The following is a 24,354-nucleotide window of genomic DNA, read 5'->3' as shown; positions in this document are numbered from 1 at the left end:
TTCTAATTCAGTCCTATCCTGCTGAGCTACCCAGCTGTTACACTTCACAGTCACACAGGCACATGAGACAGTGCTTTATCACGATTATAGAAATGTAACACAAATGAGTTTACAACACACAATGAGACTGAAGTCGAAGTTACATGTAGAACATGTGCTTCGGATCTCTAACTTACCTGAGCAATACCTCCCACCATCTTACTCTTGACCACCACAGCCTGGTCGTCTTGTTCTTCAAATGCTGCTTTTTGTGCTGCTTTCACCAGATTATCAGAGGCTCTTTTCACAGCATTTCCAGCAGCCTGCAGAAACACACACACGATTTCAAGTCAAATCACAACTTAAAGGCTTTAAACTTGATTAAAGATGGAAAACATTACAAAAGGAATGTATAAAAGACACTCAGTATGTCTAACCAATGGTCTATGATTTGAGTCTTTGAGGTGCATGTAGAACAGAGTCATCAACCTTTCTCTACTAAACAGCAACTCCTGGAAAGGCAGTAATGAGTCCAACTGGGCTCTGACAGAAAACCATAACAGTTGTTTTGTTCTTGACACAGGAGGAAAGCTATAAAAGGCAACAAGGATCAGTCCCAAACATCAGTCAAAGCCAAACAATTCTTATTGGGCAACTTGGCTCAATGAAGACAAGGTTTCTCCTTTTGAGGCTCAGTGGGCTGAATCAGCCAGTGGGCTGAGACGAGAAAAAAATAATTAAATAACAACACAGTAAATCTGTTTGAATCCAGGAACATCCACTTCCACACAGACAGAAAATTTCTCTTGGAGGCCTTTTCCCTCCCTGATTGTCTAAATATCATATATCATCATGTAGGCACAATGCATGAAGCAAAATATTGTGTCTATGAATTCTGTTACCTTAAGGAGAAGAATGAGGTGCAACACATGTCACTCCCAAACCTTAGCCTTAAAGACATGAAGATAAATCTCGAAAGCTTTAAGGTACGTGGCCTGTGGCCTTGGCTAATGAGTTTGGTTGGAGGCATGCAGTTACAATTTCCACTGCACTGATGCACTTTCAGTACCTTCACACAGAGCCCACCTTTTGAAATTACATCCTCCCAAATGGGGAGCATAAGCATAGTAAGAAAACCAAAAAAAAAGAAAAAAGATTCTGTTCATCTGGACGTAACGTTTTCAGTGGGAGAAATGTTTCGGAATCATCCAAGTGACTTCTTCAGTCTCAGCTGACTGCAGGTTTCCCCAACCTTATAAACAGTACCTTTGCACAATAAATGAAACTAGCCCACTTAATGAACAATGGATTGTGAGGTCAGTTCCTTGATCATTAATATGCAAATTATCATGACCAATTGAGCAATCATGGTCAATTATTGTATGCCTCCTCTGCAGGTCATGTAGTGCAAATGGACAATGGAAACGAGTGCTGTGGTGAAATGTTCGCAACTTTAACAGCCTGAGTGGCACTACAACAACAACACAAGCCAATAGAACAACGTCTGCCAATGTTGCAGCCGTAAGCTATATTTGCTAGTGTAAAAACATGGCTACATTAGGCAGTTCCAAGTGCTTGATGTGCAGTTTGCATTGTGCTGATGTCCAAATGACAGAAAAACAAAGGTAAATTAAAAAGCACAACATTTAAGCCTAGTAACTATAGTACCTGAAACTAAAAATATATTTTTATTATTAACACAGCTCATTTTTGTTCATCTAATTCTGAGGTGGTCAAGTTGGAACTTGCTTTAAAATTACAGAATCATTGGACACCTCTACATGGACTCACTGATCCATACTGCTAGGATCTACAGCAATGACATCGGAATGTCATTCGGACAGGAGAAGTGCTCTGTGATGCCAGAGGTAAAGCAGTCAAAACTGAGAAGACTGAACTACAAGAAGGCAACATTGCAGACAGCATCAATGGACATTATGTTGTGTGACTTTTTATTCGTTTGCTAACAGAAAATGTTATTGTGGCATATGATTGCGAGGATTCTTCTTATAAATTAATTAATATGAAATATTAGATTTTTGTAGGTGGTATAACATAAAATGTTAACTGTGTTATCCCCAAACTACTGGCTGCAATATAAAAAAGAGTTCAAAAATCCTTCTTTCCAGAAATATTCAAACATTTAATAGAGAAACCATTAATACAGAATATAGCTAAGAGCAAATGGTTCTAGTGTAATCATAGATCAAGGCTAATATTTCCAGTTCTTAGTGCTATGTGTGGACTGGGTAGATTGTTTCCAGAGCTCTGTAGACATAAATGTATGAGAATTACTGTGGTGGCAGCTGCAGGTCCAAAAGAGGAGGAGATAAGCCACTGCTGATTGGATCAGAGAATATGAGTTGGGCTGGCAGGCCGATGTGCTCACAGCTACACTCAAAGATAGTATTTTTGGGTGGATGAAGTGACAGGAAATACTTGTACTTTCTGTTATGTCTTGCAACTGCCGAGCATCAGTTACACCTAAAAGGTCATAACAACTCTTTTGAGCAGAGTTTGAGCAAGAAGAAAAAGGTTTTACATCTTTTTAAAGAGTCACTAATTTGTTATACCAAACCTGTGAAAATGCTTTACTATCATTATATAACCAATTTCTGAGCCTTAAACATCGACTCTGCAGGAGCTTTGCCCATTCTGAAATTATATACCCAATGATGTCACAGAAAGAAATACATCTCTGAGCAGCATTTAATAAATACTGAAAGAAAGCAATATGCAAAGGGCATTCTTACTTGTGCCAAATATAGAGCATGCTAATCCTTGTTAGCAGCTGTACAAATCACGCAGCTCACCTGTAACCCTAAACTTTGAAATTCCAGCCTATTAATACACTATAATATACTGTGTGCTCTCTAAAAGCCTCAGCTGTTGCAGAATGACTAATGTTATTGTCCCTTCAGTAGAACTGTAGTGTTGGAATCATAAGTAGAGATGACGAGCACACATCTCACGGTGAATTTGCCCATGTCAGATCTAATTTTGGACCTAACTCTTTGCTTCTCAGTCTTGAGAAAATGGCTCAAGCTAAAACAAACTCAATTCAGTGATATCCTTGTAAATATGTAGATCACTACATAGCTATTTCTCTTAAAATTGATCTTAAAATGCTACCACAGCTACATCTATTTTAATATGACAGTCACTTAGCTTTGTAATGCATCTGTTAGGGGTCTGGCTAAATGGGTCATTTCACACATGGTTCAAAGGCTGCACAGCTTTATGGAACTGCCACGATTGAAACATCTTTTCACCATTGTGCACCACTTTTGTCTGGGTTCCCGCTTCCTGAGTTACTGTCCATAATAACCCATGACGTCATGTTTACCTCTCCAGTTGTGTTAAGTGTGTTATAAATAATGTTTTTTTTTCATGCAGAACAAACAAAATGTGAAACTGACCTTGGACAGTATTAAATACTACCGCCAGTCTTTTGCCATCTTTCCTTGTCCTTTTGTTTATGTTCATTTATCGGGCTGGCTACACACTCTGTCTCTTCTTGACAGTTGTGACTTTGACCTCAGCATCTAGCCAAATAAGGCCTTTTAAAGTGGCACAGTAACAGAAGTAATAGTAGCTCTCCTGTGTTTTTGCGCCTTGAGCAAAATTAACATGCAGTGCTGACCTGGAGCCTCTTCATGGTCTGTGAGTCCTGGTCAGCCTTGACCTTGCAGGCTACCAGCAGCTGAGCAGTGGAGGCTGCCACCTGCTTTGCTGATGAGATGAGCTTCTCCTCACTGGCATGTCCCTGTACTGCAGAGTTTGCTGCCTCACACAGGTTGTTGGTTGCTGCAGCGACCATTCGAGCCTATGGAGTCAAAGTTCTCAGTGGTTAGATGTTTTAGGAATACCTTTAAAAAAATTAAAAAATTATAACAGGAGACTTACAGCTGAAATGAGCCCCTGAGACCACTGTCCATCATCTACAGCATTAGCTGGGATTGCCCCCACCTGAAAATCCAGGATAATTATTTTTGACGGACATCAAAATGACATTTATGAATGAATGTTACTAAACTCCTTGATAGAAATGATTATTAGCTTTATTTGTGGGATTTCGCTTATGTTTAAATGCACATATCAGTTCTTTTGTTGGTTCTCACATACCTTCCCTTGAGCCACCAGCTCCCTCTGTGCTGCTGAAGCAGCTTTTACCAGAGCACTGGTGGCAGCTGCAATAGACTTGGCTGCCTCCAGAATCTGCTCCTCAAAGTTCAAGCTCTCATCGGCCTCCTGTTTGAGAGAACAAACCAATAGTAAAGAAAAATGCTGCACTATGATTAACTGTAGAATAGCACAGACTAGCTCTTTATTGTCATTGTACATGCACAATGAAACTATGGATTCCCCACGCTAGCTGTGCAGGAATTAAATATAAATAGTAAGACAGCAAGAATAAATAAAAAGAGGCTGAGACAAAAATATTCAGACAAAAAAATGAATAGGGCTTGTCTACAGGAAATATTGGTTTGGAGAATAAATTAATAAGTATGAAAAGTATTAAGAGTGTCAAGAATAAGCTTTGTGGTGCTGCCATTATCTGTGTTGTGAGTAGTTGTCAGCACATAAGAGATGTGACACACAAAATGACTGGTGTTGAGGCTAACAGGATCAGTGTGAATACTTGTGCTCTGTAAAAAACCCTCTGACCTTGGGCTTAGTCCTCGGCCTCAGCTGCTCCAGTTTCTTGGCAGCAGCTTCAATAGCTGCTGCTGCTCCCAGCAGTTCATTCTCTGCAATGACAGTGGGATCCTCAGGGTCCACCCACTCTGTGCCTAAAAGACACGGGGGGGGGGAAAAAAAAAAAAAAGAGTACTGTCACTCTGTGCTCAAAAACACATTTTAAACTCTTCCATCAACCCCAACCTAGAATCCTATGGGCAAAAAGGGGTTTACCTAGTTAGTAGCAGTGTTTACCTAGGTGGCATGTAGCAAATTGAGGCTATAGGATGCCACACAGGTTTCCTATTTGACACTCCCTATTGACACAGACAGTGACTAAATCAATACTACCTGATCTAGTGTCTAATAATGATGATGATGATGATGATAATAATAATAATGACAATTAAAAACTTGGATTTGTATAGCGCTTTACAGAACAGTAGAAAAAAAAAAACAGTGCTATATATTAATCCTTTAACTTCAGGCAAAGTTGTTAAAGATCAAAGATTTAGATACCTTTCATGGCCTCAGCAGCCTGGATAAGCTCAGTGACGGAGCCTGCCACCTGCTTGGAGTAGCTGGCCAACTGCTGCTTCAGATCATGAGATGGCTTCATGATGATCTGTGTATAAAGGAAAAAAGTCACAAACTTTATTACTGCATGTACTTGAATTAATCAAATCCCAGCCTGTACTAAACTAATGCTAAGATAATCACAGTAGATGATATTACATTGCACCGTACGCCACTCTCCTTTGAGTCAAATATCTAAGCTTTACTATCTAGTAAGGTAGTAATGAGCCTGTATCATATCACCTTTTAGTAAAGTTCAACTACAAATCTGGATGAACATCAAGTACAGGGGCAATAAGAGCAGAGCAGATAGATGAAAACATGCATAAAATTAAAACAAAAAAAAGTGTAAAATTACAATTCTGTGCTCTTTATTCAAATTCAAGATGCGACTTTATTTCTGTATGTTTACATTTTTTCAGTTATACTGTGTTGTGTAGCAAGACTAGACTAACTTCCCGATATACTCAGGGATCTCTGTTGTGCCATCCTAGATAGTGGTTCTGACACTCAAGTCATGAGCCTCCTTCTTTCCCCTTAGCGTACAGTGTCAGGTTGCAGGACTTGGGATAAACCCTATACGCATGGAGGGTTTTGTCTTGATGTCAGTGGCTTCTATCTACTCCTTTGGCCATATTATAATTCCAGCAGGGTATCTGACAACCAGCAGGGCATGGGTGTCGATTGCTCAGATTTTGTTCTTCCTATTCAGCTGACTCCTCAGGGCTTGCCTTACTCTTTGCAGGTATTTGGTGGTTGCAGCTTTCCTGGCGGCCTCTTCATGGTTCCCATTTGCCTGTGGGATACCCAGGTTCTATCTGAAGCTGTGGACTAGTTTTTATATAGCTCTTTTCTACTCTACCTGAGCACTCAAATTGCTTTATACAACTTGCCTCATTTACCCATTCACATCCATTTATATAAGTATGTTTTTCTCTTTTTTTCCTGAGAAAATGCTTTCTATCCAAAATTCACACGCATATTTACTTTGATGGATTCATGGATTCACCAGAGTGTCTTGCCAAAGGATATTTGGCATGCAGACTGCAGCAGCCAAGGACCAAAGCACGAACCTTCCGATCAGAAGATTTCTCTCCTGAGGTACAGCTGTCCTCAATGTCTGAAAAGTCCCCTTCTGGTAGTGCAATCCGCTTAGTTCTGACTACATTCCTTCCCTTTGTTACCATCCAATTGCAAACCTCTTCATTTAGTTAGTTAGCCATTCTCGTGCCTCATCCATTAGCGCTCTCTCCGAGATTGGAGGGTTGGAATGATGAAATCTCCCCCCTGACCTGATGTCTTGGCTCCCTCTTGCTGTAGAATTTGTTTTGTACCTCATCAATCTCTAGTTGTGATAGCAGTTGCTTCTTCTGGATGTTGGAACACTGATCTACTAGTTATTTCATCTTTAGTCTAGATGTTGCTTTTTTTTTTTTATGTAATTTTATATTCTTTCAGACTGAATTTCTGAAAAAGGTGCTTGTTATGCATTTCTCCTTGCTGAAGGTACTAGTGATTGTGGTGTAAATGCTGTCATGACAGAGGCTTAAAATTCCTGTTATTCACTGCTCTCCATATCATCTTACCACCAATACATGCTCCAGCAATCCCAGATATCCAGAAGCACATTCTTTGCCATAGCGCAGAGCTCTCATTTGCACGTCTTTGCTGACCTCTGGGTGGTAGGCAGCTTGCTGCAAGGCAAACAGTAAGAAAAGTCAGTCAGTGATAGCAAGGGCAGAAAGATATCTTATTCATATTAAAAGGTAATTCTGGCTAGAGCTGCATGTGATTATAAGTAGTCCCATGTAATTTGAATATTGGAAATGCCAATATTATAGTGTCTAAGTTGTATGTATATATTTTTTGTCATTATGACAAAAATACCTACCAAACTATTCTCTGAGACCTCATTAATTACTGCACATTGAACTTTGTTTGGCAGCCCATGAACAAACACTATTTAGTAGTTCATGGTCTGCCGTACCTTGCAGGAATGCAGCATCTCAGCAATGGCCCTTCTGCTAAGGTTAGCTGTGGCAATGATGTCTTCCTGACGACAAGAGTTCCCAGCAGCCACTGCCTTTGCTGTTGCCATTGTAATTCCTTTAGTCATGCGGATGAACTCTTCTGGTGTGGTGGTCTTTGCTGGAGGATCAGCACTGTTGAATACCTGTGTGATAAAACCAGGTTGAATGTTAGTGAGTTTTCCTTGTGCATTAATTTACTTACCTCATGGTAGGACACGTGGTCCCAAAAGCTATTTTATGTAACACCAAGGCCTTTAGTCAAAACTCTCTTCTTGCTGCCATAAGACATCTTTGAGATGGCAGTTGCCTCAAAAGTTTTGAACTGGAAGATATTAATATTATGCAGATGAGGGTTCTTATTCTAAAAGCTTTTCACTGGCTTGTGAAACAGGGGTTAGGAAATGGCCATGGCCCCTGTGTTTTAACTGAATCCTTGGCAGGGTATTTCCAACTGGCTTAAGCTGTAAAGAAACATTTATCCCACACTCACAGCCAATTCCTGTTTGATGTGTTCAATAGTGGCCTCCAAAGCTCTCGTCCCCTTGGTGGCTTCATCCTCCACAGCCTTCACAGTCTTCAGGAGCGATGTTACATTGGTCACCATCACCTAGAGGAGTCAGGTCAAATTATGTGGTAATACATTAGAGTGATGAAAATATCTTAAATATTTGATTTTATTTTTAAACTAGATGTCACTAGCATATTTTAATTAGATTTTTACAATACGTAGCACTTAACAGAAATATTTAAATATATATACACTATATAATAAAAAGTATTTTATATATTATATTTGTTACATATTAGAAAATATTTTTGTCTCTCCTTCTCTTCATATGCTGTCTGTTTTCTATTGTAGTGGACAGCATTTTGGGGTTTTTTCATCCAGAAGATGTTGCTTTTAGGTTTTTGACATTTAAAAAGGTCATGAAGGGGTGTTTTTTTCTGGATACAGACCAAGTACAAAGTGCTCTGGATTTGGTGAAGGCTCTTTTTAAATAATCCTAACAACTGAACAGATTTGTGTGTTAATCTTAAGCGTGTATTCATTGTACTGGTAAGAATTACACTGCAACATAATTACAAATCCTCTCTTAATACTTCAATTTTCCAATTTTGGTTCCATGCAATTAGACTAGAATAAAACTGCATGTACACATAAAACTGTTTTTAAAAGTTTGTATTTGTCATTATATCATCATGTGTTTTCAGGATCTAGAATTAATTTTATTTTTTGTGTGCTTTTATAAAACTTAAACCAAAACAAAATGTATATGTGTATTTCACCACCTGTTCAATATCAGCATCTGGACATGTATTTAGATCCTGAATGTTTTGAAGTCCTTAGAAGCATAAACTCAGATATAACATCTATTACTGTAGTTCATTTAAATATTTTCTCACATTGTAAAAAGAAAAATCAATGACTTGCTTGCCAATAAATATGTGGGAAACAGTAGCTTTAGACCATAATTTCATGTGTGAACAATGATAAATATAATTTCCTGAAAAATAAAACATTACAAATCTGTCAATGCACAGATAGAACTGCACATTTGTAAAAACTTCTGGTCATTCAGTGTAAAATCGCTAAGTGCTTCCCACCAGATCCTTTCAGAATCAGCTATTTTTTTTTGTATACTTATAGCAGATTTAATGTAGCCATGTAAAATTGTACCTTTATACCACAGACCTGCACATTATAAGGCAATTTCAAGTTGCCTTATTTTTTCAAATGGTGTCAAGCCCTTGTAACTACTCCTTGTAAAGTATAGGAGGTAGCTAAATGAAATGTTCAAGCCAGAAAAACATATTTAAGCTTTGTTAAAAATTACAACCACGTAAAAGTCAAGGTGTCTATTGTTGTAAAGTGTCAACAAATAAAACTGACTTGAACTGATTGCTAGTTTTGTATCTTACCTTAGCAGAATTTTTAAGCTGCAGCATGCTGGGGTCATCGTGAGGTTTGCCTGCAGCTGCCTTTGTGGCGCTGATGAGGTTTCCTAGGGCTTTGGCCACATCTTTCACTGCATTGATCAACACCACCTGTACTCAGCAGGGCACAGAGCTTAAATTGTTATCTGATACAGTGCTTAACAAATTATTTGATCACCACCCAATGTAAGGTTTATGACCTAGCTGCCTTAAATTAACAGTATCGGTAATTACAATAATTATTTTTGTTTCCATAATGGTTCATCTACTAGGATGCACAAACTCTTTAATAAAAACATTTCTTTTTCTCATTAAGAAGCCAAATTACAGCTATTTATTTGCATTCCTAAACAGTAAAATGAGTTTTAGTTGTTAAATGTTTGATTAACTTCTGACTTCTCAGAGAAGTCAGTACGCTGGCTCAAATTTGGCCATAAAAAATTCACTTTACTATTTTTCTAATGAATAACAACACAATCCTTAGTTTTAAGCAAGTTTTTGACAGATTTCTAAAATGCTTTTCTTGTTTTTATGACAGGTGGTCTAATATATTTGTACCTTTTCATAATAAGCAAACATACATATTTGCCAGCATAGAAGCAGACAAAAATGCATCCATACCTGGGTCTCTGGGTCTTCGGAACCCAAGCTGGCTGCCCCCAGTTTTACCACATCTGCCAGTTTGGTAATGGTGGACACTGAGGACTGGGCCGCCTGGGCCAGCCTTTCCTGACTGGCCCCAGCACCAGCCACCAGCAACTTGGTGTCCTCCACCAGAGCCTTGGCTGTCTTTAGGATGCATTCCCTGTAAAAACAGCAAAGATGAACATTATATGACTTCGACTCAAAAATGACCTTATCTTTCTTTCTGGTACAGAAACCATCATTCCGGGGTTTACAAATTGAGAACTTTCACTAAACATGCTTCCTTGAACAGGGCCATAGTTCCTTCCACTACTACTTACTTACTCCAGTTGTAGTTTTTACTTTCTCAAAATAAGGCTAAGGTAATTTGCTGGTTTCTGAAGCCAGAATAAGATGTTTGCATGTTTAAAATGCATTGCTGATGTTCACAAAGCCTGATCATATCATGACACTAGACTGCAAATCAACTTGTCAAATCAACAAATCATCTGTAATATAGCCTACAGAGGGTCTCTAATTAGTACCTGTGGTCAGCGAAGGTTTCTGCATTTTCACGGTTCAAAGTTCCAGCAGTTGCAAACATAATGGTGGTGTCAAGGTCTGCAATAATTCCAGACACTGCACTGGCAGCAGTGATGCAGGCCTGGGTGCCACGGTTACCTGCCTGCAGAGATGCTAACACATGGGAGACCTGCAAGAAAATCAATAAGTCTTATACGTTTTATAAATGGAAAGGTAAATTAAGAATAAAAACCACAGAGTAGGAGAAAATGTCTAATTTTTTTCACTGCTGATCTAATAAAGACAAACTGACCAAAAAAGAATTCAAAAGACAAGTTATGTGTTAGCTTGTGTTCTGACCTTCTCAGAGACTTTCCGTGCGCTTTCAATCAGCTCTTTCTTAGTAAAGGTGTCATTAGGGCTGCACTGAAGAGCTCCAGCTTTTGTCACCAGACTTGTGCAGGTGAAACCCAACTCACCCACCTGCTTCTTAATATGAGAACCAATCTGGAAACAAAGACATGACAACATGAAAACTGTGGAAAGGACACTTTCCAAGTATAGACACTCCACACATTAGACACATCAGTTTGATTTACTTCATGATTCTCTGCAGTAACAGCTGCATATTTGGCTTCGTTCGCAAGATTTCCAAACTCATTGGTCAGCTCGTTAGCTAATCCTCCAAGGTCATCTGGGTTGGTGTTAGACTTGGTCACCTGAAGACAAATAAGAGGATGCTAGTTACCGAGTTTGTTCCACACATGTTTCAACATGAATTAAGTATTGATGCAAATTTACTAATATGAGTTTCATACGATCATTTAATGAGTGTGTCAATAATAAAGAAATCAAGAGGCTTTTGTGGAAATTATGTGTTTGCACATGGCTTTGTATGCGTTTTTGTCTTCATAATATCCTTATCACAATGAATGCTATTAAAGCGCAAGAAAAGAATGATAAGTAACAGAAATAATATTACGGTTGGAGAAAAAAGATACATTTTTCAATAACATACATCTATCTGGTAGAAGTCTGATTCTATTGGTGAAATGTGAGGTTGTCCCAAGGCTTGCATGTAAATCTACGCTACGCCTAGGGTGGTACTGTGTCTTTGTTACCTGTGTGCATGATCCTCTGTTTACAGCCTATGCGTTCCAGTTTTGTTGGTTCCATTTAGTTTTCCTGACTTGTGTCAGGATTTTTTAGTAGAGCCACCTGTGTTATCATTTTGAAACTCCTACATCACCTTGGTCTCTAGTTTTTTGCATTCACAGCGTGTCCACGCTGCTCGCCCACCTACCCGGTGGTGTGATGACAATACCCCATCAGTCTTTTACAGCTGAGGAGTAAAAACTGGAGGAGTACCCAGCTTAGGTTCTGCCAAAATACTAATTACCAGATTTTAGGGCCTGAACCACTGAAAGGATGCAGTAATAGTAATAGTATGTTCAATTGATACTCTTGCTGTTTTTGCATATGACAGCCTTTGTGGTGTGATTTGTTTTATTCCATTCATAACTGTTTAGTGGCAATGACAGGAAATCCCACAGCTGTCTCCTAATATGGTACTTTTTCATGCTCAATCCTCACTAAGAGGGAGCATGCTTTATTCATTTAGAATTTCTAACTGAGCTCAACTTTTAAATGGAAAAATTAATGACTAACAGCAAACCAAAAACTATCCCCCATTGCATTATTATCATAATATGTTACCATCTCTTGCACAGTCACAGCGATGGCCTTGGCTGTCTTAACCATGGTAGTCTGGTAGTCCACAAAGGTGCCTTCAGGTTCTTGCATTGGTGTATCTTCCATTTTATTGATGGAATCATTGATGGAGTCCACCATACCACCTACTGCACCAGCTGCACTGGCTGCTTCAGACAGTGTGGCACCCAAGTCATCTACTGCTTCTTTCATCATCTGCACGGACTCCTCCAAGGCCTCGTGCATGTGGGCTGCCTAGATAAAGGAAGCACATTGGTGTGAGCAGTGCAAAAATGCTCAGTGTGTTCAGTGGTACTTAATCACATAGAGTACAATCAAGTACACATATCCAGAAGACATTATATTTCAACTTTCATTACCTTTGGATTGCCTCCAGCCTCCTTAGCAGTGTAGAGCATCTGCAGGGCCGACTCAGTCAGGGTTTTGGTTTGGTCTAAAACAGCCATCTGTTGTTGACTATTGAGAATCTTGGATGCTGTGCCAATGGCTCCCATGATCAGGGGCTCAAAGTAACTGGCCATCTGAGAGACCTGTGTGGGCAACAAATAATTTTATTTAAGTACAAAACTGATTCCAAAATAAAAGGAACATGTCAGACTTCAGCCTGTAGCTGGACCATCACATCGTCCAAATTGTGTTGCCTGTAAAAAGTTGCTGTCTTAAGGTTTACCTTGTGTCCCAGCTGGGAGGCCTCAGATCGAGCAGCTACAGCCACGGGATCAATCAAGTTACTAATCTCATGGACTGAGGCAGCCATCTGCTCATGGAGAGTCTAAAACATACACATATGAACTGTCAGTCAAACTCAGATACTTTAAATTAGCCCCAAATTCAGCTTCATTTACTATGTCTACCAACAGACTTATTACACATCAGGTCAAGGAACAATGCATGCTGAAGTACACTACATCACAGTGGCTTCCTGAACCGTTTGTCCCTCAAAACACTTTTGTGTTTCCTCACAATAACTTTTCACTTTCCTTGTTGTAAAATGGTCATTCTAACTAGCATGGACCAATGCACAGGCTGTTCAGGGGATTGGCAGGAAGAAATATTCTGTGGGGGCAGTAACATCCATACCATGATTTTTCAGGGGTTTAGTAAGTGAAATTAGATACATATAGACACATACATATATATTCAACGTAGAATAAACAACAAACAATCAAGTGTAATGCTTTCATTTTGTATAGGATACAGCAATTAAATTTTCTTGCTGCATCCATACAGAGTCAGTGAAAAACTAATAGTGGAGTGTGCATGTTTACCTCCATTGAGATGTCCTCTCGTGGTGTTAGGTGCTGGCTTATGGCTGCCAGAGAGGCCTGATCAACTTCACGGATGCAGCCATTTAGTGCTTCAATAGCATCATCACATTCTCTCTGGCCAGGAGCTTTTTCTCTGCACACATGAGATGAAGGGTGTAATTACTACACACTCTTATAACCTGCTTGACTCAATCTAAGCAGAGAACCAATTCTTACTTTTATAGTTTTTTACATTTTGACTTGTTTGGGCTTTTTTTTTTTTTTTAGATTATTTTAATTTTCATTCCAGGTCAGTGTTCCCTTCATCTTTTCCCTTTCATTTTTGGCCATAGTTTGCAACTATTTGACTGTATGTGTCTATGTTGGAGTGAATGCCTGCCGGTGTAGCTGATTATGTGTCTGTATGTTTGTGTGGCTTTTATTTGAACTGTGAAGCACTTTTTAACTCTGTGTTAAGTGCTATACAGTTATTATTATAATAATTATAATAAACTAAACAACCCCCCTTATATGTTATATATGTCATTCAAAAGTCTGATACAAATCTATTCCAAAGTTTGGGTTAAATAACACGTTACTCATAAAAATGATGCAAGACTTAATGGCCAATAATAATTTTGTGATCATTACAAAATAACACAAAATATTGTGTAAATCTATGCATTATTTATATTATGCATGGTCATTTACATAATATACTGTTACACTGTTTTCTAGGTGTGATGGTTGAGAGGGAGCCTAGACAGTAGTAGTAGTGGAAGAGGCCAGTGTGCAGAGCAGGGTCTACCTCATGTTGGTGATGAGTTTCTTGATGGAGTCAGACACAGTTCTGGAGTGTCCAGCAAGCACGGACCACTTGGGCGGGTCTTTGGGGTTGACAGCCAAAGAACGGGCAGTCTGGATCAGGCCAGTGGAGCTTTCCAGCATTGTCTTAGCTGCTGCCACAATGGGCTCCATAGCTGCAAGACCCTGAACCAGAGAATAACAAATCAGGATCTATCTGAGAATATGAAAATCTCCTGATGTTAGATTCTGTAACTTGTAATGATATGACAGGGCACATTAGTGTCGTAGCAATGCTGTAATGGCAGCTTCTGGAAATACCTCAGGGCTGATCTGAGCAGGAATGCTGGCGAATTCAGGATTGGAGGCAAAAGCAGTCAGGTTGTCCACAGCTTCTATTAGAGGGCCAGTGGCAGCTTTACACTTTTCTCTGTTCGCCTGGTTAAAGGCTCCATCCAAAGCCTATGCAGGGGACACAGACATGACTTCCATAAGAATTTTTCAGCACTATTTAGTTCTAGAACACTAGCTGTTTACCTCCTAGAGCAGTGTAATGTAGCAAGGAAGAAGAGGTTTAAATAATATAGCTGTCAAAAGTGAGCTAATGAGCTCTTGTTTAATCCTTTTTTATGAGTTTTATTAGTTTTCTTTTATTATGGAAAACGTGGATTCGACTGTTCCATTTTTACACACTTTCAGATGTATACTGGATAAAGGCCGGAAGACATGTCTCAGTAAACATATGTTCGACAACCCTAATATGTCTGACCAGTTTGACGAGAACTAAAAGTAAAGACATTTCTTACATGTTTTTATTACTTTTCTTACATTTTTTTGAAAATCCTATTCTTAAATGATAGTTAAACATAATTGACTGTAGTTCAGTTTGTAAATTAATACTTGTCACTACATCATAATTAACCTTTTCACTCAAGCTGTGGGTGTGTGTGTATGAATGACACTGATGTGTGTTTGATTTGGCTTTTATTACAAACCTTTATGGATTTGACCAAGTTGGCAGTGGTGTTGGCCACTTCTTTGGCTGACTGGACAAACTGCCTCTTGGCAATAGGGTTAGGAGTTTTAGAGGAGGCCAATCTGCAGGCATTACAGAGCGCAGAGGTGTGCTTGGCCACTATGGTTGCTGCGGAGAGCACCTGCATGGGGAGAGTAATGGTCATCACATTCAGACTCAATAATCAGTCAAAGAAATCTGATAAAACTGACAATTACTTGCAGTGAGGCAAGCATTTACCTGGGATTGAGTACAAGCTGGGTCCACCAGGTTCTGACAGGCCATCTGAATAGACTGATTGGCTCGTGCAAACTGAGCAGGGTCTACCAGGCCCTTCTGACCTGCTGTGCTGTTGGGGTCTGATACACCCAGTAAATAGGCAGCCTAGAGACATAAAATCACCTATAAGTTCATTGTATGAGATGATGACGAGATGAGATAGCCTTTATTTGTCAGTTGCAGGTCTTTTGCCCACAACTGAGATGACAGACCTTGCCGACCGTACATACAATACACAAACATCACATTGGGGAGACAGGTCAGGCTAGGTAGCGAGGAAAAAAAACATCGAAATGTGTAACACAGAAGGATAATACAGGAATGCACAGATATCAACACACCATAGCACAATAAACATAGACAAGCAACATGGGAAAGTGTTCCAGTGTGTACATCTGATCTGGGACCGCTGCAATCTTCGACTGCGCCTCCAGCTGACCCGATGTCCACATCAGAGGGGAGGTAAGCGTTGGAGGTGGCGTTGGATCCGGGGTAGGAAGGGTGATGCGTCAGTATCAGTATATGTATGTGTGTGCGTGTCCATAGTTCAGCTGAGATAGTGTCCTTCGCCCTGCCTGGCTAAGTAAACAGTCTTCCAGCCAACCCAGGTGGCCTTGTAGGGAATGGGAAGGAACAGACTCAACACAGTCGTTATCAGGGAGTTGTTGTTCGGCTCCAGCCTTGAGCCCACAGGTGGCGCCGAAGGGGTAGCCGGATTATGATGGTAATTTTTCTTTTGCAACAACTCATGAGAATTTCAAGCTGTTCTTTCACACTGCGACACTGGTCTCTCAATCTCCCGTTGGAGAACCGCGAGTTTCTTCATGATGTTATTAACCTTCAGTTCCGTGGTCTTGTCATTCTTTTGCTCAAAGCGCATATTCTGAGACCTCACGACCACAGTCAGCAGTATGTAAATACTTCTAGTGTGTAGCAAGCCAAAATAGACATGTTACCAGCATACTTTACTTGCCTCTGAGCTGCTGTCTTAAGGCAATAATACAGTAATCTACAGTATGGATTTTACCTGTGCAGCTGCTTCAGTGAGACCACAAAGAGCTCTGGAGCCAGTACTGACTGAGTCACCAAACTCTGGCAGGTTGGAGTTTTTGGCATTATGAGAAATACCAGCCATGGACTCACCGAGGACCTATTGACAAATAACAAGAGAATCAGAAATCAAAGAGTGGAGCATCACACATTTAATGATGATATTGAGTAAAGCAAAAGCACTGACAAAGCACTGACTGAACCATAACATTGTAGTCTACATCCAAGCTTTGTAGTTTGTTGCCGACGAAACAAATTGCTTAAATACTTAAATAGTTTAAGGTGTTGAAAAACAAGAAGAAATTAAAACTTGTATCACATGTTTGCTTTGGCTCATTATGTTGTTTATTTATTTTATCATTACCAAGAAATTTTCTTTTAGTTACTGTCTAACCGATGGAGCTCACAGCAAAAAAAAAAAAAAACATGACACTTTCATAGGCATAATGTACATGTACATAATTTCCTTAGGGATTAATAAAGCATTCTGATTCTGATGACATTGTCCAAACTGATGCAATAAGACGGAGAATATGTGATCTGATAGAATCACGTCCTCTTTTTTTCTGTGGGAGAAACAGCCCGCGCTTCTACTGTTTCCAGTCTATTACCTTGTGCAAATTAGACAGGAACTCCCAATGTTGAAAATCCTAAAAAATAGAACTAAAACCATAAAAGAAAGGCATTAATGATGTGTATTCTACAGTACCTTGGAGTTCTCCATGACACTGTCAATGCAGTCAAAGTATGACAGCTCAGTGATTGCTTCTGTCGGGTTCTCCAGCATCCCCTTCACTGACTGCACACAAACACAGCATACATTCCTGACAAACTCACACTGTTAAACTGTACAACTCAGCTGAGTGTCACACAACCTCTATGACTGAAATGTATTGATTGTTTATGGTTTTCTTTATTATTATTATTATTATACATTTTTAGAGATTTTTATGATGCGTCTGGGACATGGGAAGCTAAAGAAAAGATAAAAAAGAGAAACTGTTTGATGGTGGCTGTTACCTCAAGCTCTCTGAGAGCATTATCACACTCCTTCTGACCTGGAGCCTGCTGAGTGCACATGGTGATGAGCTGGTTAATAGTGTCTGTAACAGCCCTGCAAAGACAAATGATAAGACAGATAAGTGGTTAAAACCAAAGCTGCAGAAAATTGATTTTTTTATTTTGGTTTGGGGGTTTTTTTGTGGGGGGGGTTTTACCGGGCAGCTGCTGCCAGCTGGTTCTTGAGGTTGGGGGAGCTAGGATCAGTGGACAGAGCTTTAGCTGCTAAAAGCAGCTTGCTTGATGACATTGAGATTGTCTTCAGGTTAGACACCACCTGGGTCTGGTCCTCCTTAGACTAGAGGAAAGGAAGAAGTGTGAAGACACTGAAAACTCTATGGCTTTTGCAGTTAATATTTTTTCACCTAAATCATGTGTCATGATGACCCAGCTTCTTGGAATATGAACCTGTGTCTGCTCTTTGCGTGGTACATCACAACGATACAAAGGACAGTACATTTTTGACGATATAAAACTCATAAATACATGTTTAAAAAATTGGACGACAGTTTGCCTGGTGGTAACTCATTCAAACTGACCTGAGATGTTCCAGCCATGTCAACACCAGCCTCTAGGAAGTTGCTAAATTCCTGTCCAAATTTGCTAGTGGCCCTGGCCAGGTCCTGGGTAGTTCCTCTGGATGACTGGACCACTTCATTGGCTGATTGATTTAGACCAGCTGCAACCTCGTTGAGATGAGCTTGAACCTCCTGGAAGCTCTTTCCACTAGACGGGAACTATGTTGGGAAGAAAAAAATTCTAATACTGCAAGTAGCAATATAGAAAAGAATATTGGCTACAACTGGTTATAACTTTGGTTATAACTGTAAGCAACTAGGCCTGACTCATAAATTATGTTTTCATCCTCAAGCATCCACAATTAACTTGTCTCCAAAGACTGTCTTCCAGGGTTCCATGATATGTACAATTTTGGAGAAGAAAGACTAGTTTTGCTGTGCAACTGTGTTTCACAGGTAAAAAAAAAAAAAGAAGAGAAAAAAAGAGAGATCAGGAAAATTATGAAAAACAGTAGGTGATGGAACTTGATTGATTAATAGAATAGCTTCAGGGTGAAATACTATTCACCTGAGATCTTTTTATCAGTAACTACAATCTACATTTATTAAAAACTGTTAATTTTGTACTAACAGAATCAGCCAGGAGAGACTTGCTAGCTTCGCCCACAGTGCGGATGGCATTGTCCACATCCCTCTGGCCAGGAAGGCAATTCACACATCTGTTCAAGGCCTGGGAAACCGCCTTAGCCACCTTCACACAGAAACACATGCACATGATGATTGTCATTATTATATGAAAGACATATAAACATTCAGAAATAAACTACTGTAGCTACCAAACAAAAGTATTTGTAATCTCTCGGTCTGGCTCTAACCTGGGCCAATCTCTGCTGACTCTCTGCATCTCCTGGTTTAGCAATGGCCCTCTTGGTCTCTTCAATAAGGTTGGATGACTTGTCCATGACATCCCCAGCACAGTCCAGTATGGCACTACGTGCTGCTGAGTCATCTGTGGTAGCAGCGACTCCTCTGGCAGCCGAAGCTAGTGACTTTAGAGCCTGAGCCACATCTCTGGCTGCCATACCTGGATCCAACAGGACAGAGGAGAGAAACTTTGGTGCGTAGAAAGACATAATACAAAATTTACAGTCTGGGAATGCCTAAGGTCTAATTTGTTTAAATTAATAAAAAAGATATTTTGAAATGTAGTATAATGCAAAATTCTTGAGTCACACGTCATTTCTTTTGCATCACTCATCTTTAGTTCAGACATTCTACTTGACCATTTTCAAGATTGTCTTGTTGTTTTTTTGTTGAACCACTTCAGTCTAAACAGGGACCTAACGCAAGGATTGAATGAGTGAAACAAAACTGGTTCCTATTTCTTCTGTTGATTCCATGAGAAATGTTACAAACTGTCCGTCTCAGAGCAACGCTGAAAAACTAGTTAATGCATTTATTACTTCCAGGCTGGACTACTGTAATTCATTATTATCAGGATGTCCTAAAAACTCCATGAAAAGCCTTCCGTTAATCAAAAAATGCTGCTGTGAGAGTACTGACAGGGACTAGAAAGAGGGAGCATATTTCTCTTATATTGGATTCCCTTCATTGGCTCCCTGTTAAATCCAGAATTGAATTCATATTCCTGCTCCTCACATTATTCAAGTCTTGAATAATCAGGCCCCATCTGATCTTAATATCCTTATAGCACTTTGCTCTCGCACTGCAGGCGTACTTGTTGTTCCTAGAGTATTTAAAAGTAGAATGGGAGGGAGAGCCTTCAGTTTTCAGGCCCCTCTTCTGTGGAACCAGCTTCCAGTTTGTATTCAGGAGACAGACACTATCTCTACTTTTAAGATTAGATTTAAAACTTTCCTTTTTGCTAAAGCATATAGTTAGGGCTGGACCAGGTGAGCCTGAATCCTCCTTTAGTTATGCTGCAACAGGTGTAGGCTGCTGGGAGATTCCCATGATGCATTGAGTATTTCTTCTTCAGTCACCTTTCTCACTCACTATGTGTTAATAGACCTCTCTGCATTGAATCATACTTGTTATTAATCTCTGACTCTCTTCCACAGCATGTCTTTTATCCTGTCTTCCTTCTCTCACCCAAACCAGTTGCAGCAGATGGCCACCCCTCCCTGAGCCTGGGTCTGTTGGAGGTTTCTTCCTTTTAAAGGGGAGTTTTTCCTTCCCACTGTCGCCAAAGTCCTTGCTCATAGCATGTATTATTGTAGGGTCTGCCTTACAATATAAAGTGGCTTGAGGTGACTGCTGTTGTGATTTGGTTTCCCAGAAGAGTTGAAGCTGTTATAGTGGCAAAGCATGGGATGACACCATACTAAAGCCTATGCCCTAAGAATGGTATATCACTCAACACCAAATCACAACAAAAGATGCCACATGTGCTTTATACTGTAAGGCAGCGGTCCCCAACCTTTTTGGTCCGAGGCCCAGGGGTTGGGGACCGCTGCTGTAAGGTAAAGGCCCTACTATAAAAATTTGACTGGGATCAGAAACAACCCCATTTTTAAAGTGACAGACTCGTATTGTCGTTTCATCCTGTCACATCTCATTGCAAGTAAAGCTTTATTGTACTATTTTTCCTCTTGAACAAAAAATATACTTAATAGCTGACATTCTGGTTATGTTAAACTCACCAGTGTAGTTCTCATTTCCCTGGGTGGCTTCACTCAGCAGCTGGGCTATGGCTGAGCTCACAGCCTTGGTGCTGTTACCCAGATCCTGGGAGCATTTCTCAAGCTGAACAACACAGCAGAAGACATGGAAAGAAACATTATCAACCATTCCTACCTTTTGAAAATAACTCGCCAATTATTATTATTAAAAAAATGTTATGTTTATGCTTCGTTCATGGTGTTGTCCAGTGAACCAAAACTATTTCAGTGTTCCTTACCGTCTCTCCTGGTAGTGGTTTAAGTTTGCCGCCTTCTGCTGATGCCTTGGCCTCTTGAATCTCCTTTTCCAAATCTCTCACTGTTGACAGAGCATTGTCTATTTCCAGTGGTCCACAAGCTTCCTGAGCCTAAGATACACAAAAATATCTGTGATTAGTTAAATAAAACATAGTTATATCTTGCATGAATTAGATATCAGTCAAAAAAATCAGAAAAAAGTTCTACACCATAATTGCTTCACTTGATTCATTGACCAAAAAATAGGCCATCTGTTAGAAATCTGGAAATTCATGTATTTCTTAATCTAAAACAATAAAAAGAAATCTAGAGAATTAGATCATTCCTGTATGATATCATTTCACAAAAGTTCAAACATGCATGAGTGTTTCTTAGCTCTTTCACTCACTTTGCTGACTCCAGCTAGCACAGTACAATGAACGCTGAAATCTTTCTCAGAATCAAACTGATGAATATATATAATTAGTACTACCTTTTGTGAGGCAGTGCGGAGCTCTGCCAAGGCACTGGCCAGGTTTTTAGCACACTGGCTGAGCTGCATAGCTGAAGCCTGGTCACTGATGGTGGGAACAGCAGCTTTGGAGGCTGTAACCATCTTAGCACCGGGCTGGTAGAGGGAAGAGAGACATGTTGCATTGGTTTTGATTTAAAGCAATTCATTCTAAAAAAGAAAGGGACTATAAAGTGTTTGCTTTTCCTAAAACTTTTGCTAGAGGTGCGTTTACATCTCCTCATTCTTATCTCTAGTTAATAACGGTGTAAATAAACATATAAACAATAAAAAAACTCAATGAAAATATAGACAGTGCCAAGCCATATTGTTTTCAGGTTTCTGACTATTCTTTTTCATCTCCCTAACCTACTGAGACCCAGCCTATTCATTTATGTCCTCTATAATGGAAATTTGTTTTTGGTCTATATCTTTTGACTTATTTGAGCTACCCTACTAAGTTACTACTAAATGTGTTCAATAGACAACATCTTGATTTTCCAATGATATCTCATGTGTTTGGGTGGTCTCCTTTAGTTCCAAAGAGGCAAGAAATCACAAAAAAGGTTAAACTGAAAGATGCAACCAGGTTACATGCATGGCATAAGTTATCAGTGATTTAGCTACCTAAAAAAGACACATTGGTGACACAGAAAATTCCCAGGTTGCAGTAAAATCATCAGAAAAGATTTCTAACCCAGTGACAGACAACAGTGTTACTCTGTCTGTGTTTTAAGATTTGTTGCTCAAAACAATGAGGCCACAATCTGTTTGTGGCTGTTTATTATGACTGAAACACAGTTACATAGCTATACTCTTCTGTTGTTTTGTTAGTCTGCTGTCACTCAGTGAAGTTGGTGGTGTGACAGTCACCTGCAGGAAGTTCTGGCTGGCACTAATGAGAGCCAGCTGTGCACTTGGGCTGTCAGGCTGAGACTGGCTGCCTCTGACTCCCTGAACCAGCTGAGGGATCTGCTCTGCGACAGCCTGGAGACACACACACACAATACAGTTTTTAAAAATATCTTAACACAACAAGCATAACTTTGCTAAGGTGGACAGTCGCATTCAGATCCTTCAGTTTGAAGGGTTTAGAAACCTCTGTACACTCCAGTCTGTCCCTCCTTTAAAAGGTTCTAGTCATCATACCTGGTGTGGATCGTCTGATTCTCACAGATTTGAAAGATAATAGATAAAGGCATGTACTTACTATTAGTGGGAATACTCTGTTTGTTTGTTTTTTACATTGTTTTAATTATGAGAAAATGTAATTTTTATTTATCATTTCTTTGAGTATATCAAGTTTATTAATAGGCGTGTGGCGGAGGCGTGGCTCAGCTGCAGGGGAGGAGTGGGACAGTGAGCTCAAGTGATACACCCCTTAAAAGTGATACAGTGTGTCGGGTCAATCACTACAAGGCTATATTAGGTTGTCCATATATCTTTTTAAAAAAAACACCCAAAACCTCCATGAAATTTACTGTTTGTACCACTGATTGTTGATTCTACATAGCAAGCTTAGTTCCATATATGTTTATATAAACCAAAGCAAGTACTGAGTTTTTACCTTGCAGCCCACAACAAGCTGCTGCTGGGCGGCCTGGTTCTTGTTGGTTGAGGCTGCATGTTGTGCAGCAGCAATGGTCTGAGTGGCTGCTGCTGCTGCTTGTTTGGCTGCGTTCTGCCAGAAGAAAGGAACACGACAAGTCAAAAAAAACAGCAAAGAGCACAAGACTAGCAATAATTAGGGAAATGACTCAGACAGAACTAATAATAAGATGCAAATGTTAAACTTTTAAAGTTAAAAACAGGAAGTTACTGAAGCCAGTATTATAATTAAGCATCATGTCAGACAGGCCACAAAGTTAAACTTAGTTATATTCCCAAAAGAGACGCTGTACTAAAGTGTTTAAGAAATATTCAGAGTTCCACCGATCGTGGTTGGGTGTGAAATAGCTGCATCAGCATCAGACATCATTTTAAAAGCATTTTTGTGGTAAATCAATTCAATGCTATTTATATGGTGCCAAATCAAAGTAACGGTTGTCTCAAGGTGCATTATATTGCAAGGTAAAGACCCTCCAATAATACAGAGAAAACCCCAACAGTCAGATGACGGTGACAGTAGGAAGGAAAATTTCCCTTTTAACAGGAAGAAAACTCCAGCGCAACCAAGTTCAGGGAGAGGCAGCTATCTTCCAAACTGGTTGGGGGTGTTACCTCCAGTTTGTTGACTAGGCGTTTCTTGATAGCATTCTGCGCCGCAGCGTTGGTGGCCATGCGGAGACCTTCAGCCGCCTCTCGTAATTTCTGCTGCTGTTCCTCACTGTCGGGATTTGCTGCTGCACCCTGGGATAAAATGTTCACATTGTATATTAAACTAACAAATCAACAAAATGATAACACAGTCTTATCCACAGAGTTTAAAAAAAAGAAAAAGACAAAGGCAGACCTTAGCGGCCTCCACCATCTTGGCTGTGGCATCAGCCAGCAGCTTGGCAGCAGAAAGAAGCTTGCGTGAGTTCTCTAGGTCAGACTCTCCTTCTGCATCCATCTTGATAGCATTGACCAGATCAGATGTGGCTTGAGCAAGGATACGAGCCTGACGGACCATCTCACCTAGTGTTGCAAAAAAGAAAGATGGAGAAAAATGTGATGATTAAAAAAACAATAAAGAAAATTTCGTCCTTCCAACAGTTGTGTGAGAAGAATATAAATTGATCTTTAGAAGGCAGAAAGCTAAAGAAGAAATATTATTTTAAAATTCTGAGCAAGCATAGTGTAAAAACTCTTTCTAAATAATCAACTCCTTAACCATGTCCCACAAAACAGAAGGTTCTAAGAATGTAGAAAAGGTAACGTAATATAATTAGCAT

The 24,354-nt window shown here is 39.8% G+C and overlaps 1 protein-coding gene across 2 annotated transcripts in view; it reads right to left on the bottom strand.

Moving 5' to 3' along the window:
- tln1 (talin 1) overlaps positions 1 to 24,354 on the bottom strand; it is a 56,810-nt gene that overhangs the window by 1,951 nt on the left and 30,505 nt on the right. For both annotated transcript variants that reach the window (XM_005943066.3, XM_005943067.3), the window contains exons 21-56: positions 23,931 to 24,097; positions 23,699 to 23,827; positions 23,046 to 23,159; positions 22,352 to 22,465; positions 21,461 to 21,595; positions 20,970 to 21,098; positions 20,713 to 20,815; positions 18,925 to 19,133; positions 18,681 to 18,800; positions 18,071 to 18,268; positions 17,690 to 17,829; positions 17,493 to 17,586; positions 17,182 to 17,271; positions 16,450 to 16,572; positions 15,384 to 15,527; positions 15,124 to 15,285; positions 14,450 to 14,590; positions 14,133 to 14,314; positions 13,346 to 13,478; positions 12,748 to 12,849; positions 12,437 to 12,607; positions 12,063 to 12,311; positions 10,946 to 11,065; positions 10,707 to 10,853; positions 10,370 to 10,536; positions 9,822 to 10,005; positions 9,186 to 9,311; positions 7,756 to 7,872; positions 7,223 to 7,408; positions 6,822 to 6,929; positions 5,179 to 5,284; positions 4,648 to 4,772; positions 4,105 to 4,230; positions 3,886 to 3,948; positions 3,623 to 3,805; positions 177 to 302 (exon numbers count right to left, since the gene is read on the bottom strand). In XM_005943066.3, the coding sequence (XP_005943128.1) occupies positions 177 to 302; positions 3,623 to 3,805; positions 3,886 to 3,948; positions 4,105 to 4,230; positions 4,648 to 4,772; positions 5,179 to 5,284; positions 6,822 to 6,929; positions 7,223 to 7,408; positions 7,756 to 7,872; positions 9,186 to 9,311; positions 9,822 to 10,005; positions 10,370 to 10,536; positions 10,707 to 10,853; positions 10,946 to 11,065; positions 12,063 to 12,311; positions 12,437 to 12,607; positions 12,748 to 12,849; positions 13,346 to 13,478; positions 14,133 to 14,314; positions 14,450 to 14,590; positions 15,124 to 15,285; positions 15,384 to 15,527; positions 16,450 to 16,572; positions 17,182 to 17,271; positions 17,493 to 17,586; positions 17,690 to 17,829; positions 18,071 to 18,268; positions 18,681 to 18,800; positions 18,925 to 19,133; positions 20,713 to 20,815; positions 20,970 to 21,098; positions 21,461 to 21,595; positions 22,352 to 22,465; positions 23,046 to 23,159; positions 23,699 to 23,827; positions 23,931 to 24,097 (5,033 nt within the window). The remainder of the gene's footprint in view (positions 1 to 176; positions 303 to 3,622; positions 3,806 to 3,885; positions 3,949 to 4,104; positions 4,231 to 4,647; positions 4,773 to 5,178; positions 5,285 to 6,821; positions 6,930 to 7,222; positions 7,409 to 7,755; positions 7,873 to 9,185; positions 9,312 to 9,821; positions 10,006 to 10,369; positions 10,537 to 10,706; positions 10,854 to 10,945; positions 11,066 to 12,062; positions 12,312 to 12,436; positions 12,608 to 12,747; positions 12,850 to 13,345; positions 13,479 to 14,132; positions 14,315 to 14,449; positions 14,591 to 15,123; positions 15,286 to 15,383; positions 15,528 to 16,449; positions 16,573 to 17,181; positions 17,272 to 17,492; positions 17,587 to 17,689; positions 17,830 to 18,070; positions 18,269 to 18,680; positions 18,801 to 18,924; positions 19,134 to 20,712; positions 20,816 to 20,969; positions 21,099 to 21,460; positions 21,596 to 22,351; positions 22,466 to 23,045; positions 23,160 to 23,698; positions 23,828 to 23,930; positions 24,098 to 24,354) is intronic.

Source organism: Haplochromis burtoni, unplaced genomic scaffold, assembly GCF_018398535.1.
Source record: "Haplochromis burtoni strain Fernald_Lab_line unplaced genomic scaffold, NCSU_Asbu1 Contig_356, whole genome shotgun sequence".
NCBI lineage: Eukaryota > Metazoa > Chordata > Actinopteri > Cichliformes > Cichlidae > Haplochromis > Haplochromis burtoni.
The sequence above is the reverse complement of the archived record's forward strand: the minus strand, read 5'-3'. Positions and strand labels throughout refer to the sequence as shown.